The sequence below is a fragment of the Symphodus melops genome (assembly GCF_947650265.1).
Source record: "Symphodus melops genome assembly, chromosome: 12".
In the NCBI taxonomy this organism is placed as follows: Eukaryota; Metazoa; Chordata; class Actinopteri; order Labriformes; family Labridae; genus Symphodus; species Symphodus melops.
The window spans coordinates 18,201,872-18,218,269 of NC_136702.1; the positions used below are offsets into that span (position 1 = coordinate 18,201,872).

Consider the following 16,398-nt stretch of genomic DNA (forward strand, 5'->3'; position numbering starts at 1 on the left):
AGAAGGAAGGGGGGGATGTGTGCTCTAGGTCACACTGCTATACAAGGAATTATGGATCCTAGTGAGGGGTTAGGGGAGGGACTTGGGGGGGGGGGGGTGTCGTTCCTGTGTCGCTTTCCTTCCTGTCAGAATTTCCACATCATAACCACTTTACGTGCACTGATACGATGATGTCGGATAAGGGGAAGATAAACATAAAAAGGCTAAATCTGGAAACTGTGATTATCTAGACTTGGTACGTGATTCTAAATTTGCACTTCAAATGTGAGGAGCTGCTTCAAGTGGATAACAAAAAAAAAAAAAACAGGTCTATAGCCCATTAAATGTATCAAAGAAAGGCTTTCATGTCTCATTTTCAATAGATTTCCAAACAGAAGAAACGTGTGTTATGCACAGTGAAGTGACAAATGACTATTTCCTCTAATCAGATGTGGAGTTTGAAATGTCTGAAATGTAATGACATTTTCCTCCAACCACAATGCCTTTGCAGTGAGATTATCTGTGGCTGGAGCTTTTTATATGATAATTAACTCAGTGGAATGGGAATATTGTCTATTTGTCCTGAAAAAGCTATTCAGAGCTTCTCAAGCAGTGTGACATAATTCCTATCGGTTCGGATATAGGCACATTTGAAGCATGGGATGTTATCGTTTCACAGAGGCAAAAAAGACGTTTGTTTTTTTCCCGATAAAGGACAAGAAATGGTGTTCATGTGTTCTGCATCTCTCCAACAACATTCATGGTCAATTTAGAAAATGTATCAGATAACTCCAATAGCATTAATGTGGAAAACTGAATGAGCTGATCGTCCTTCTTCTATCTGTGACAACTGAAATGTGAACAAAGGTGCTGGTTAATTTTACAGGGGAAGCAAAGCAGACAACTAAGATCTGCAACATCCTTGTTATTTACCCGAAAAAGGAAAGACATGTCATTCCCATGTTCATGATTCATTTATCATGATGTGTTTATTTTCTAATTGGGCTCTAAACATAAATCTTCTTATACATATACAAGACAAACGTCTGTTTGAAGCTGTGCTTCAGATGTCAGCATAGTTTTCAGTTTAGTGTGGTGGCATGCTACCAAATATTATTACTGTCTTGGTTCTAAATCAAAGTACTTGAAGAAATAAGACCTGTGCTATTGCTCGATATCAAGTTAAGTGATAATAAAAAGTTATATGAGTTAACCTTGACTGGAACGTGTCTATTAAATTCACTGAAATCCATCCAAAGTTGTTGATTGATTTCAGCCAGCACCACAAATACGAATGTTTCCTCATAGGCTTCGAAAAAAAAAAAAAAGAACACATTGTCTGGGGATCTGAACACTTGTAAAATTTTAAAACATGAGGACCATTACTAAAACAGTGTTGACTTTCTATATCCTGGGAAAAAAGTATTTAAAAAACTGCAACTTTTTCACCTAAAAATAATAGCTTTAGAGGTCGCTCTGATAGACGATAACATTGTTTAAGAAGCCCTGCTCGCCTGTTACTGCATGATGTAACTTTAGCAGTTCAAGGAGGTCACCTAGCAAGACGTGAGTATGGTTTAACGGCACAAGTTTACACACAAGCCAAGTTGCAGGAATGTAATGAAATTCCCCATTATCTTTGTGTGATGCACCCTTATGTGTTTGTCCGTTTGTGGGAAAAAGTATCAATAATCCCCGTACAGTCATTGGGCCTTCATTAAGATGTTCTTACTCTGCACATAAAATAAGTGCATACACAAAATTACCATCAGATTCATGACACATGCGTACCAGCCAATTTTGTTCTCACCAACATGAGTATGTTAGTGAATCAGAATCATTCTAAATCATCAGGCGCATCTCCCAACATAAGAACATTTGATTGGTGTATCAGGACCAGAGCTGAGACGTGGAGACAAGAAGAAGTCGCAAGACATGGCCCCAAAAGATAAAATGAGTGGTGTGTCCACAAAGTTGAAATAATTCTGTATGTGCATTGGCACCAGGAATCAGCTGATCAGTCATTCGTCACGCTCTTCACATGTTTTGACGCTCTCTTCTGAAGAAACCGGCTGCAGTTTCTTACAGCAAGGCTGGATCTTTACACTGTCTTCGACGTAAGTCACAATCATGAATATGTTACCTTCATGCTACAATAGGCTCTATTTAATCAGCTGGTTTTGGTTACAGATGCAATATTTCAAGGCAATATTAGAGAGAGTATTCAACGATTAGATTAAAGAACTTTTTTTTTTTGAATATGTCATGCATTTATTAAAAATATACATGTTAACATTTATATTAACATATATATATATATATTAACATATATATATAGTAAGAATAAATTTAGGTAAGAATATATCAACAAATCTCGGCCAAATCTGAGGCCAAATTTTACCTCTCGTTCACTCACTTCACAGACAGCTCTAACGACTGGCCACTTCATGACTTCTTAGACTTCAATAAGAAAGACCATACACTCTTACTGCTGGACAATATAAAAGGCTGAAAACTCAAGGGAAGACGGCGCTGTTTGTGTGAGTGTGTGGACTACTCCATCAGATCTAATTACCTAGAGCAAGTGTGTGACCTACATGAGGCTTAACCGCCTCTTTGACCACCTGCATTAAAGCACCATGTCGATTTTGCTTTGATTCTGAAAAAAACAACAACATGCTGCTGGCTACATGATCAAGCAGAGGCACTGCTTGTCAACAGGCAGGGTAGGCAACTGCTTGGGGCCCCAGACCAGTCGGGGGCCCCCGAGGGCTCACAAAATTTAAACCGAAGCAGTGGCCCAAAATATGCAAATCTTGCAGCAACAGTAGGAATCCTCCCTAAGGGGGCCCCATCTGACAACACTCATTTTTGTTGCCCTGCTAAGCCCTGCATGATTTTTTCCTGTGAAACCAAAGTTTGTCAGCAAAAGCCAATAAAGAAAAAATGAAGGAAAATGATCCATCTATGGGAAGGGAAAAAGGAAGCATGAAGAAAGAGGAAGAGGACGGAGCGTCAGGGCGCTGGCAGACATGATGGTGCTGAACGCCGGTGGGAAGCCCCCAATTAATTTTTGCCTCGGGCCCCAACAGACTCTAGAATGACCACTGTGAGCGAGCTGCTGGTTTTTGAAGGCAAATTGTTATTTACTTGGGAGAGATCTTTCGTCTCGGTAAGTTCTACATTCATTTATATGGAACAAAATCTACGGAAGCAGGAATGCTTTTAGTGCATCTCGTGAGAAGTGCAGAACAAGTGCCATTGTCATGTGGATTCTCTCACTGCTTTACACTGAAGCCACATCTGCATATTCAGTTTGACCTTCTTCGTGACTGATGGGTCATTAATTAATATTTTTGGGAGAAAACAAATGTGATTTGAAAAAAATGTTCAACAGCCTCACTTAGAATTTTCGGGTCAGAATTAGACTTTCAAACAAGCAGCCACCCCCACTTGAGAAATCTCGAACACACAATAACAGGGGGAATGAAACAAAGTGAAGTGAAATTGCCTTGTGGCACGATAAACAATCATCTCTTCTCTCTCAGTCTCCTCTTTATAAACTGTATTTATTATTTGTTGCAGGCCTGGATCTATCTAAACAACAAATAGCTTCTTGTTAATGGTGTATGAATGTCCTTACAACCGGCAGCAGAGTTGTGCACAGCAAACTGTGAAGCAGAGTGAATCTATTCCTCCCAGTTCCAAAACATCATTTCCGTTTAATGTCAAGAAATGTCTCCATGGGAGGGGAAAGTGTTTAGGTTTACCACACTGGAACTCATCGGCGCCGTCTTCGCAGTCTTTTTGGCCGTCACAGAGCCACACGCTGGAGATGCAGTTCCCGCTTGGACACGCAAAATGGCCTTCTTCGCACTTCTGCCCATGGGAAACTGAAATGAACAACAAAACAAAGTCGTTCCTCTGCTGGGCATTACACATGATTAAGGTCATTATCTTTTCCTAAGCTCGCCCTGAATCTCTCATTCCTCTGTCATGATCATCTCTGGAAGTGAGATCTCACTTAAATCTTTTCTAATTGAGGTTGAACATCTTAATCTGCCTGTCAGCGTACATGCAAAAAACGTGTGACGTCGTGTTCAGGGGCTCACCCTGACAGTTGGTCTCATCAGCATAGTCTCCGCAGTCATTTGCACCGTCGCAGATCCAGGAAGGGTGGATGCACAGTGAGGTGGAGTTGCAGCCGATGAAATCTTTTTCTTTCACCCCCAGCTTGTAGAAGTGAGAGCAGTCTGTGCGGTCTGAATACAAAGCGGAGCAACACAATGATTGTCTTATTACAATGGAAGGAACGGCGGAGGGAAGGGCGAGAGGGGCAGGAATCAATCTGATCTGAGTGAAGAGTACAAATTTAAGGTACTGGAATCGAAGGCTAAAGGACTTACTGCAGCTCTTCTCGTCTGAGGCGTCTGCACAGTCAATGACCTGGTTACACCAGGCTGTGCTGGGTACACAGCTCCCGTCCTTGCAGGAGGATTCTGACGAGCCACACGTGACATCTGGGGGAGAGAATTAGCATTTCAAAAAGATAACAGAACAGAAACGGCACTCAAAGACTCACACAGGTATAGCTCACAACAATAGGAACCTCTTTCTGAGGCTGCTTAAAATTAGCCCGAGGTGGCAAACTGCCACACAGAAAAAAGATTTAGTTGAACTGATTAACACGATAAACATCGGCAGAATGTCACAACCCTCTTAGCGCTGTGCAGGAATAAGCCCCACAAAACTGATCAAGACAAGTATGACGTTTGCTGTTGTTTGTTTATTGGACACTGCACAATGGCTCCGGTCATTGATGCCTGCACAATATATTATCATTATATAGATGTTATAAAAATAGGATTCCATTTAATGGCACTGGAGAGATGCGGATTATGCCTCATTAAAAGAGAACGAAGGAGGCAGGAGATGACACATCAAATTCAAATGAACTTTGTCTTTAAATCCTGAACTGCTGAGTTGGAAGGTCAACATTCATGATGAGAAGACCAGTGTCTTCATCTTTGGCTCGCGACAAGGAATAAACTATCTTCCATATCCTCCATCTTTTCACCAATAACAGAAGAGAAAGAGATCTACTTTGAAGAGATTATTTCCCCATCAAGGTCATCGTTTCCCTCAGCACAATAATGTTAACAACACGTCCTCTCCCCCTTAGCTACAGTTGTAATTAGAATAATAAACCCAAACAGATTCAAATACTCCTGTGTCTCCATGTGAGATCTGTGGATGCTTTTCTTTACAAATAGGAAGTCAATTCAGTCTTATAAAATGTTTTTTTCATGCAACTTTTTCTATGCTAATTGTTGTATGGATGCTTTGTTTTAAACCTGAGTTTTCTCTGTTTCATCTCACCGTGTCTGTGTTTATCAGGCAGGTTTACGTCAGTACCGAAATGCGCCCTCGTTGGTGGTTCACATGACTCCCACACCGGCTAAATGAACGGCGTGTGTTTACGTTACGTGTTCAATATTGTCACAGCTTATACACCATGAGATAAAAGAACACGTGACTTTAAACGATGGAGATTTATTTTTCTTCTCTGGCAAAGCTGACAGCCTAACAAATACTGTTTTTGAAATGATGCAGCTTTTTACATGACAGTCAGCTGTACTCAGAGTTTTAAAAAGAACATTGTAAGTCAAAAGGGGACTTCAGGTTTATGTAACTGCTAGTATCATTTATTGTCATTATTAGTTTTAATTGAATTGAATGTGCTTAGTTTCTTTTTGGCATTCATTTTGTCTTTCATTTACATAACCCTGACAGGTCAAAACAGAATCCATCAAGCCTCATCTAAGAGACACTAAGTATTTTCTCTGCTCTCAAAAGCTGCTTTTACAGGTGACTGCTGGGCCTGTCTTTGACTCTGTGCACTCGCTATGATCTTGGGGCTCATTAGACAGTAAAGGCTTAAGCACGGCATGTGGTCTGGTGCGCCGTTTTAATAAAAGCGCAAGTGTGACTGGATCCTGCCCTTGGATTGAGCAAAAGATCAAACGGCTGCGACTCACTGCTGCAGAAAGCTTCATCTGAGTTATCCCCACAGTCGTCCACTCCGTCACAGAAACGACTGATGGCCACACAACGCTGGTTGTAGCAGGGCCTGAAACCCTTTCGACAGCTCCTGTTGACTGAACAGTTAAATTCATGAATTTGATAGAAACGTCTAAATACTTCCAATTCCACATCCAAACAAACACATTTTAATTTAACATTATCATTTACATTTGCCTGGGATAATTGCTGGTAAGAGTTTCTTACCACAGTATTGCATCTTCTCATCTGATTTATCTTTGCAGTTGGCGATTCCATCACATGTGAGCTGGTAGTTAATGCACTCACCATTTCCACACTCAAATTCAGTGTGGATGTTGCAGGAGGAATTTTCTGCTACAGAAGAAAAACAGGAGGATAACAATTCAGAATGTTGCAGCACAGCTGCGTGAACTAAATTGACTTTATTCATTGAGGCAAAGGTTCAGTTCATACTGTCTTATTCGGGTTAACATTTATAAATATCATGACAGATCCATTTACTTTACATAAAAATACACTGAAGCCAAACAGGACGGTGCACATGTAACCATACTGAGATATTCAATTGGTAACTCTTTTTCATATGATCAAGTAAACTGGTGTTAAAATACAGTCAGCAAACTTTATTTATCTACAATCTCTGCTCTGGTTCACATTTTAAAAACCACAGTTCAGCCTGTTTTCCTCTTCCACAATACCCTGACTTTAATACAGTGCTACTTGAGGAAAAAACGTCACTCATTATTGAGTACTTCTGCCCGGAGAGGAAACTGTGATGCCGTATGTTTTCGACTTTGCCATCAGATGTCTGCTCAAACTTCAGTTGTACCAAAAATACATTGGTTGGTTTTATTTTGCCTGAGCTTCCTCAACTCTGAATACTGGAATATGTGAAGAGAAAGCAGCTGTTTGTGATGTTCTGTCATACAAATCAAAACCGGGATATCTGACGTTTATTGAAACAGCACACACTGGATTGTGTTGACAAGAAACAAGGTTACACTACAGATTTAAATGCAGACCATGAACTCTTTACCATTACTAATCCATAAAGACTGCTATTGCAATCAATCACTGGTTCTGAACATGCTCAAGGGTTAGCATTTGTGGAACCAGTATGATTCGATTGAAAGCACCTCATGACTTACACACGCATCTGTTGTCGTCTAACAGCACACGCTCTCCTCGGCAAGTGCAATTGACCCTCCCATCTGGGGTCAGGAGACAGAGGTCACCACAGCCTCCGTTCAAGTGTCGGCATGGGGACAGCTCACCTTCAACAAAAATCACACAAAACTGATTAGTCGGTAAGAAACAGTCGAAGTGAAAAACACTTCTCTTTTACACATGTGATGCACATTCAGATTTTTTATTTGCTGAAAAACCCTTCCAATTGTGCAGCCTTGCCTAATAACAACATACAAGGAAGTGATAACCCAGCAGCATTATTAAAGAGCATATTGCAGGTTAAAGACAAAATTTAACTAATCATAGAAAAATACGTTAACAATGCTGTTTTTAAAGAAATTCAGAAATCAATAACCCACAGGGTCTCCTGGAGACGTTTTAGTACGTTTTCGCACATCTTTGCTCTTTACTTCCGCATTCGGCTGTGACGTAACGTAAGGGAGTCCCGCTGAATCCCCGTCTGTTTAACATAGAAAAGCATGGATCCGAGTGTCACTCCCGTCAATAAATAGGAAGAAAACATGTATTCCTTTACATATAATGGTCCACTGGCTTATTATTCTGAACCTGTTAGATGTGATGGAGAGCAGAAACAGGCAGGATTAGAGGAATAACGGCCTCAGGAGAGAAGTGAAGTTGTGATGTGTGTAGAGACCCGGAGCAGGCGTCCTGCTGAGTGACAGGTGTCAGCTCGCGATATATGGGCGAGTGCTGTGTACACATCAGCTTATGTAAAGTTTGTAATCACATTCAATCAATTAAAAAACAATTTGTAGGATGTGCAAGTGCCGATCATTCACCTTTACATTGTATGGGAGTTGCTCGTAAAAACGCCAAATCTGTACAACGTATTACGGTGCCGCCAGTTTAATGCGTGCACATATATTAGGCTACTACAAAAAGTTTAAAGTTTTAATGGGACAGAGGACCGACAGACGTAAAGCTTGTGTTTCTGTTTGTTTCCAAACCGCGCGTTCCGTCTTTCCCGACTGCGCGCACACGCACACGCTCTGTTGCAGCAGAGTTGGATTTATAATAAATCGTATGACTACATATATTAATACAGACTGTCCGGTGTCTATTACGCGCAAACTAGAGAATATAACAGAGGATTCCAGCAGATCAAATCATTAAAAGCTTGTCTGCGTATATAATATTTGATGTTAAACACCCAGAGATTTTAATTAATAAGGAAACGCTTTTGTGTCTGATGCCGAAATATTCAACGTGTCTGTTCGATGGTTTCTGAGGTTGTGGGAATAATTCACCAAAAAACACCATGAATAATCAAGCCACTTACACTGTGCACCCGAATGTGCGCCGCGCAAATTACAAACTATTGCAGGGAGGCCTCCTGTCTATTCTCACTCACTACCACGTATCATTACACCTCTTTAATCATGTCATGTTTTAGCCTGTTTTTTGTGCTTTTATTCTTTTGTGCTGCCTTCTAAATGTTTGTTTATAAAGTGTTTCATGCTCTCGGTGCAAGACAAGTTCCCCCAGGGGCAATAAAGGCTTCATTCATTCATTCATACACAGACGCATGAAGCCGATCAAAGCAGAGTCAGAGAACGGGACTCCCTCATGTTACGTCATATGAAAAAAAAGCGCGTTCTAAACGGCTATGCTAAAACAGCCACTTTCTCCTCTAAATTAGAGCACTTATGTGTTGTAGAACATATTAAAAAAATAACCTACTTATTTTACAGCCATTAACAGACTATATAAAATATGAATTAAAAATGTTTTTTAACCTGCAATATGCTCTTTAAGTTTTAGTGTGGTGCATTACATCAAGGAAAATCCACATTCCACATGTCTTCCTAAATGGTTTGTGATTGTTGCGTTTGCTCTTTTGCAGTGAAACCAATTCTGATCTTCAATACCATGTAATGAGACATTTTTCCTCAAATAAAATCCTCTGAAATGTACTTTAAAATCTCCAAACACATTGTTGGTCGACTTAAAACTAGCAGGGAATGGAGTGCCAACAGCCTAGCACTAGCATGTTGTGCACCCCACATACAGTGGCTGTAGTCCTCGTGGAAGGGGCCGTGGCTTCATAGCCGACCACAGCTGCATGTCATCCCGTACTCCCTTCTCACAACATTTCCTGTGTCTCTTCTGCTGTCCTATCCAATGAAGGCAAACAGACTCTTTTCATCTTCAATTAGTTTCTTCCTTTGATGTGGTACTATGTGAAAGAAGGTGTTGTAGCTCTGTGGACACCATGTATTTCACTTTCACAGACATAGGCCTAAAAAGAAAATGAACCGCTTGTATAGTCCTGCAAATACAAAAAGAAGAGAAGCAAAAAGATGCAGCATCAAGTGCAAATGTTAAGACACAGGCATGTCCTCTGAGGCCTTTTGTTACTTCTTGGCCTCCAGCTACTACTATTTTATTAATGGGAGGAAAAAGCAACGTTTCTCTGTTCTGTGGCTCATGTTAACCGCTTGAATTAATATTTAAACTCAGGATATTCATGATAAGGAAATGCTAAGAAGAGGTTAACAATGGTAATACCAGACGGATAAACTGCTTATCAGAGCCTCCATGGCTTGTTTCTGCACATTATGCTGTGTGACCACAGCTGGGGCCATGCAGGTCGTAAGGAGGTGATTATTTTACTTGATGACATAAACAGGAACAAAAGGACAATCAGCATTCTAGTCCAACAAGAGGGAAACGCTTAAGCCCCCTTGCCTTTGTCCTACTTGTAAATTAAAGTTCTTACCAGACTTTAGAGACTCCCTTAACAACATAGGCCACTTTTATTTATTACCTCTGGAACTTAAGTTTCTAGACACTGTAAATAAGACTGCATGAACTTATCGTTTGTCCTGTTTTTGTACATGAAGATGAGAGGTCCCTTTAAAATGTCTCAGTCTTTCTCAACACTAACTGTATAACATGATGAATCTATAAATAAATAACTCTGATGAAACAAAGAACCTGGAGGAAAGAACGAAAAAAAAAGCAACCAATTACGTGTTTAAGAGTAGACAGAAAGAACTGTTGTTTTCATCCATCCATTCATCCATCCATCCATCCATCTTCCTTCAATGTACAGTACTTAAACAGGATAACAGTCTGGTTATATCCCCACTTCCAACAAAAAGCATTGATTTTCCCAAAGTTGCTAATCTGACTGAAAACGCAAACCAGCAAATAAACGAGAAAGGTGATCATCAGCAGTTTCACAGATATATGCTGGCTGCTCTGGAAGCATGGAACGAACAATAACTGTGTGCCGATGTCAGCTGATCACAAACGCATCATACCTGAAATGACTTGTATTGATCTAAACTGAAGCATCGTTCTTATATGAATTGTTTTTCCTCATAGCAACAGAGTATGATCACTTCAAGTACACAGTAAGTGCCGACTACTTGACCTTGAACTGCTTTTTTTTTTTTTTTAATCTTGCAGCACGAGTCATCAGCAAAAAAGCTTTCGAGCAGATACTGTTTGTACATTGTCTTACTCAATAAAACCACATATCTGCTTTCAAGCATGCTCCTGTCACATTCTATCAGAGACTAAATCTATAGTAAGTCCTTGTAAATATGTTTAGGTGATATGTTTGTTATAAAAAAAGAACAGGTAAGACATCATTGTTTTTTAATCTCCATTTTCTCTATTTGTTCTTTTGATGTCACAGGATTACAGAGTAATACTTTTACAGCAGCAGATCAGGGTAAAGCTAATTCCCATAGCTGTAATGTATCAGAGCTGCCGACCTTCGGTGGTTGACAAATTGAAAGAGGACGTTGTGGTGACTCAAAAATTACCCATTGGAATACTTAAGTAAAAGTTGAGAAAAAAAAGGCCTGACTTTGTTAAAGATGCATCGGTGGAAAAATGTAACACCAGAGGGGTAATCCTTAAGGCATGCATCCAACATCCACTCTTTGTTTCAGTTAAAAGAACACACAGTAACATATTCTTTGATTGTCCTTAAAAACTACAAAATAAACACAAGATACTGCCAAGGAGTAATGATTAACAACCAATACATTTCAATCACATCATTACAGTCACCTAAGCTTATATTCTCAGTGTTCTAATACTCACAGTTGTTTGTGTCCCTTGCAACAGCGATAATCCCCATTGGTTGATGAGGTATGTCTGCTCGCAGCACCTTGGTGTCACCGCCGGTGTACTTGTTGGATCGTAGCACAGACCTGCGAGCCCAGTCTGACCAGTAGATGTAATCTGCATAGATGGCCAGTCCGAAAAAGTTCCCAGGTCCTGATTTCACTATGATCTAAACATTGCAGAGCAAAGAAAGCAATTAATGTACAGTTTGCTTCCTGTCATGTTTTCCTTCAGATTTAAGGCTTTTGCATGAACAAAGTCCTGAGTGGAACCCTTGGAATAAATGTGCACAGTAATACTTTGACTCATTAATCGGCACATCATCCCCCCCACCTCACCCGCATGACTGCTTAACTCAGATGTTGGGGGAGTAAATGACAGTGTCATTGGCAAGGTGGCAGAAATCCATCAGATGTCTCCTTGAGGAATTCTCCAGGCTTGTGAGACGATGTGTGTGTGTTTGGGGGGGGGGGGGGGGTACAACAGCTCTGTACTCTCTGCAATTAAGTGGGACAGGCTCGTAAGCGGCATCACATTAGCCCTGTGCCATACTGGGATTAATAGGACAGGTGTTGATTAAAGGGGCCCAACGTGTGTGGAAGCAACAACTGGCCGACAGGCGAGTGAGAGACAATGACACAGAGGGGAAAAGATGGAACGCCAGATGGGAATGGAACATATTGATGGGAAATGAGATTTGGGAGGCATTAAGTGTACAGCCAGCAACACATTACTTTGTGCTCAACTTGTGTTTGGGACAAATTATAATGTATCCCCCCTATTCTTATCAGTGTCTCACTATTCAACAAGGTTTAAATAAACTACTTAAACTGCTGTGTAAGTAATCAGTACACTGTTAGCATGGGCGTCTGTTTTACATGGCAGTAAAATGTCTTGAGGACAACCTTCAGAAGTTGAACTCGAAAGACACTAAGCATTCCCAGACAGCTCTCACTTTATATTCCCTCTCTCTATGGTTAAAAGGGCATCTTCCCCCACTGAGCACACTGACATCTTCCCTTATAATGCACTCTCTGCTGCTCTTTGTGAAGCCCTGCCTTCATTAACAACATAGGTCTCCACTGTCAGAATGGCACAGGGGAGTGAGCAGTGCCACCGCTCTTGTTCCTCTGTCACCAACCACACTGTCAGCATGTAATGACACTGCAGCAGTGGAGAGGGATAGCTTCAGGAACGTGCATGTAATTTGACTGTTAGCAGTCTGGTGAATAGGTATGATTAGAAACCGCCTCAAAAAATGGTTAGCAGGTAGGTTAACTAGACTCTTATGCCGCGTTTCATTGACCTCGGAACTCAGAGCTGGGAATGACGTCATACCTGATTTGAGTGTGTTCCAGTTGCAAGTCGGTAAAGCAACATGAACATGAGCACCTTTGTTTTGTTAGCTAATACCAGATGATAACAACACACTGTGTGCTATTTTGTGCACAAAAATAACGTGACAACATGTCCAAAGAGAGAACTGGCACAATACTAATACTAATTTAATCACACAAAAAGAGCAGCAAACGGCTAATAAACACTATAGTTACAGCTTTAACATACAGTCAATGCACATAGCCACCATCTTGAATTCCAGTTGACACTTCCGACTCTGAACTCGGAATATTCTACTTCCCAGTGCAACTGGAATGCAGTATTGATAATGCTGCAGAATGCAGCATTATCAATGCTGCATTCCAGATAGATAGATAGATAGACAGACAGACAGACAGACAGACAGACAGACAGACAGACAGACAGACAGACAGACAGACAGACAGACAGATAGACAGATAGACAGATAGATAGATAGATAGATAGATAGATAGATAGATAGATAGATAGATTATTGATCCCGAGGGAAATTCAAGTATATACACACACACACACACACAATTTAAATAAAGAAAAGCAAATAGCATCTACACACCCACAAGCTCCCGTTTGAAGGATTTATTGAACGGGAGCTTCTTGGTGTACGGGTTGTTTGCTTTTCTTAATCTAGTATTCATGATTTTGGATCCAGCCCCCAGGGATGTGAGTATATATATATATATATATATATATATATATAATTTTTTTTTTTTTTTAAATTACATCACACTTACAGCACAACATGTGACTTTTTGTTTTGTGGTTGTTCATTTTTCAGGACTCAGATCTGAACAAAAACATCCAACATAACCAAAGTTGAAGATACAGATAAAAAGAATCAATATGAAAGTGAGCTAAAAACGCATGCATAGACGCCCTATAGGTGCATACTCTGCAGGTAAAGGGCTTCAGTTTGTCTTCACAGGCTAAAAATGGCTTCTAAGAAGTAGCGTGGAGAGTTAAATGTAGGTTTTTTTGTCATGCTTGCCTTGATTCTTTTTTTTGCTGAACACATAAAACAAACGTGATTCCTTTCATGTGTACTCATAATCTAACAAATAAAACCATTTAGGGTTTCAAAGAATGAGTCTGAAAAATGTGTCGCTGGATGAAGCACATCAGGTCACTTTCAAAATAAATCAAAAAAAGTGTGAAAGAGTCTCAAGAGTAATGTGTTGTATTTTTTTTAGAATGGGTTGTTTTATAATTGTTCACAACCACAGCTTAGTTAGGTGTTGAACATGACAACCAGATAGCTGTATTTAATTTACACATTTTAATTGGATTGGAGAATCTGCACCCAGAGCAGTCTCATTGCAAAGCCTTCATTAGCAGGACTAGAGTGCAGCAAGGGCAGGTAGGGACCCAAAGGTGAAAGCTTACTAAACCTTGTGAACCCGGCACAGCAAACATATGGGGAACTAATTGAGACGGCCAAAGGTTCTGTACTGCAGCGGGCATAAAATCCATAGCATGAAAGACCATCTTGTTCTGTAAATATTTGCACAGTTCATGCACAGACGTTAGAGTAGATCCAGTGGGGATTTCATTCTTTATAAATTCGACTCTTTTTGGACAAAATAAGAACGTCTTAGTGAGCGTCATTGTTTTAGCAAAGAGCTACTTGTGTTACTAAGGAACCATCTGTACAATGAAAGAAACAATATCAGCAAGAACATTCAGCAGTTTTTTACATCCAATTTGCTCAATAAGTGAGGATTTAGTTTAAGATAAATAGAGGTTTCATTTCTTTTCAAAGGGAAGATTCATTTCACATGTTGTCCCTGAATCGGACTTCTTTAAAAAAAAACAGAATTTGAATGTGAGACAACGTTGGGCTGTTCTTTGGTTGACAGGGATTTCAAATGTTAGTATAAAAAAAGAAAAAAAATGGAAATGAACACAAATTAAAGCAGGTGTTTTTACGTGTTAGATAAGTGTGGTGAATCATACTCACATGTCTGCTGGAACCATCGTAGTCACATCGCTCAATTTTCCCAAGCGTTCCATCTGAAAAGAAGAGCTTCTCCGCCTTGTGGTCAATGGTCAGTCCGTTGGGCGTTAGGATATCAGAACTGATGATGATCCTTGTGTTCTTGCCTGCTAAGGTGGATCTCATGATGCTCGGCCTCTGCTCATTCCAGTTGGTCCAAAACATAAGGCTGACATGGAAAACCGGACAAACATGTCATGAATAGAGTTCAGACCAGTCTTTTTCTAAACTGAAAAGATTTTTGTGTATATTTGATTTTCTTATTCATTCATTTATTTTGTTTCCTTTGTTGGATAGGACAGCTGAAAGGAGACAGAAAATGCTGGGAGGGCAAAGAAGGGCAAGACATGGATCAAAGGGCTGAGGTCAGATTCGAACCCACGGCCAAAGCGAAATAGACTGTGGTGGTCATTAAACAAATGAAAACCACAGGTTGTGAGACAGAGTTCATGTATATATGATACTGCTTAAATGTGAATAAACATACAGTATAAACTAGCAAAGTACCATAAAGTGGAGCTCAATAGTTTATCAATGTTACTGTGGGTTTGAAGATTTATGAGGTGAAAATGCTTAAAATATTGTGAAAAACACATGCTGCTCCTGGCCTTCAACCTAAGAAGAAATTATGGAAGTCCACTTTAGTGCGATAAAAAAGGTTTCTAGTCAGAAGTCACAACCAGGGACTGCAAATGAATCACTTGAGTATGAATTTTAATTATAAGGGTTTCTGGCGTGGGATGGATATAGCGCCCAATTGCCAACCAAGGATCCAAGGATAGAGTCTGAGGTCAAGAAATTAATTTAGTAAGTATAAAAGGAAGTTCAAGATACTCACTCTTTTCAGACTGCTCACAGTAACACTTTTCTTTTCCTGAATATGTAGGTGTAAAATCTGAACTGAATGTGACAGGAACACTGAAGTGTTGTTTTATTTAACAACAGTGAAAGACCTTCACCCTGGCCCCCTTCTGAATAAAGCTAAGAAATAACACAGGTACATTACATATTTAAAAAGCGATGTATGCAGCTAAGAGCAGATCATAACACTTATACCTGGAGTGTGAAAATGCTCACCAGAACGAGGTCTAGCTCAGGGTAGATGAAATTATAGCTCTTGGCTGCACATTGCAATAGAATGGATGCTTGCTTAAAAGCCACCATCACAACAGTCCTAAAGCAGCAACTGTGTCTAATGGTGACAAAAATAAACCAGATGCAAAAATAATAAGAGTGTTATTGGAGTAAGACTTTTCTGTTATCTTTACATTCTCAAGTTCAGTAAGCACTAAACACACTGGTTTAAAGAAGTGGTTCTACTGCCACAAGCACATGAGAATCGAATAAGGTAATTGAACAGTGCCACTTGTTTTTTTTTAATCAAATAACCCGTTTAAAAAGTGACAATGACTCAATATGAAAATAGCTGTGTTATACTCAAGGTAAAAAGGAAGGCTTAAAAGCAAGCACAGCACTAACTTAAAAGCCTGAATTGATGTTGCTGCTCTCAGGCCCTGAAGGAGACAATTCCATTATTCTGCATTTCTGTAGCAGTGAGCAGTAAAAAATCTCTGAAAGTGAGAGCTCTCTGTACCTGGGGCAGCATAACTGCAATACATTGCATGACAAAATATAGAGATAAGTAAAGAAAAAGGGGTCAATTGGATTCTTAAAAAAGCAACAAGGGCATGTCA

The 16,398-nt window shown here is 40.0% G+C and overlaps 1 protein-coding gene across 2 annotated transcripts in view; it reads right to left on the minus strand.

The window, feature by feature from the left end:
- Positions 1 to 16,398, minus strand: part of lrp1bb (low density lipoprotein receptor-related protein 1Bb) — a 276,595-nt gene that overhangs the window by 58,058 nt on the left and 202,139 nt on the right. For both annotated transcript variants that reach the window (XM_079357144.1, XM_079357143.1), the window contains exons 42-49: positions 14,669 to 14,873; positions 11,311 to 11,503; positions 7,191 to 7,316; positions 6,268 to 6,396; positions 6,018 to 6,137; positions 4,386 to 4,499; positions 4,092 to 4,241; positions 3,750 to 3,872 (exon numbers count right to left, since the gene is read on the minus strand). In XM_079357144.1, coding sequence (XP_079213270.1) covers positions 3,750 to 3,872; positions 4,092 to 4,241; positions 4,386 to 4,499; positions 6,018 to 6,137; positions 6,268 to 6,396; positions 7,191 to 7,316; positions 11,311 to 11,503; positions 14,669 to 14,873 — 1,160 coding nt within the window. The remainder of the gene's footprint in view (positions 1 to 3,749; positions 3,873 to 4,091; positions 4,242 to 4,385; positions 4,500 to 6,017; positions 6,138 to 6,267; positions 6,397 to 7,190; positions 7,317 to 11,310; positions 11,504 to 14,668; positions 14,874 to 16,398) is intronic.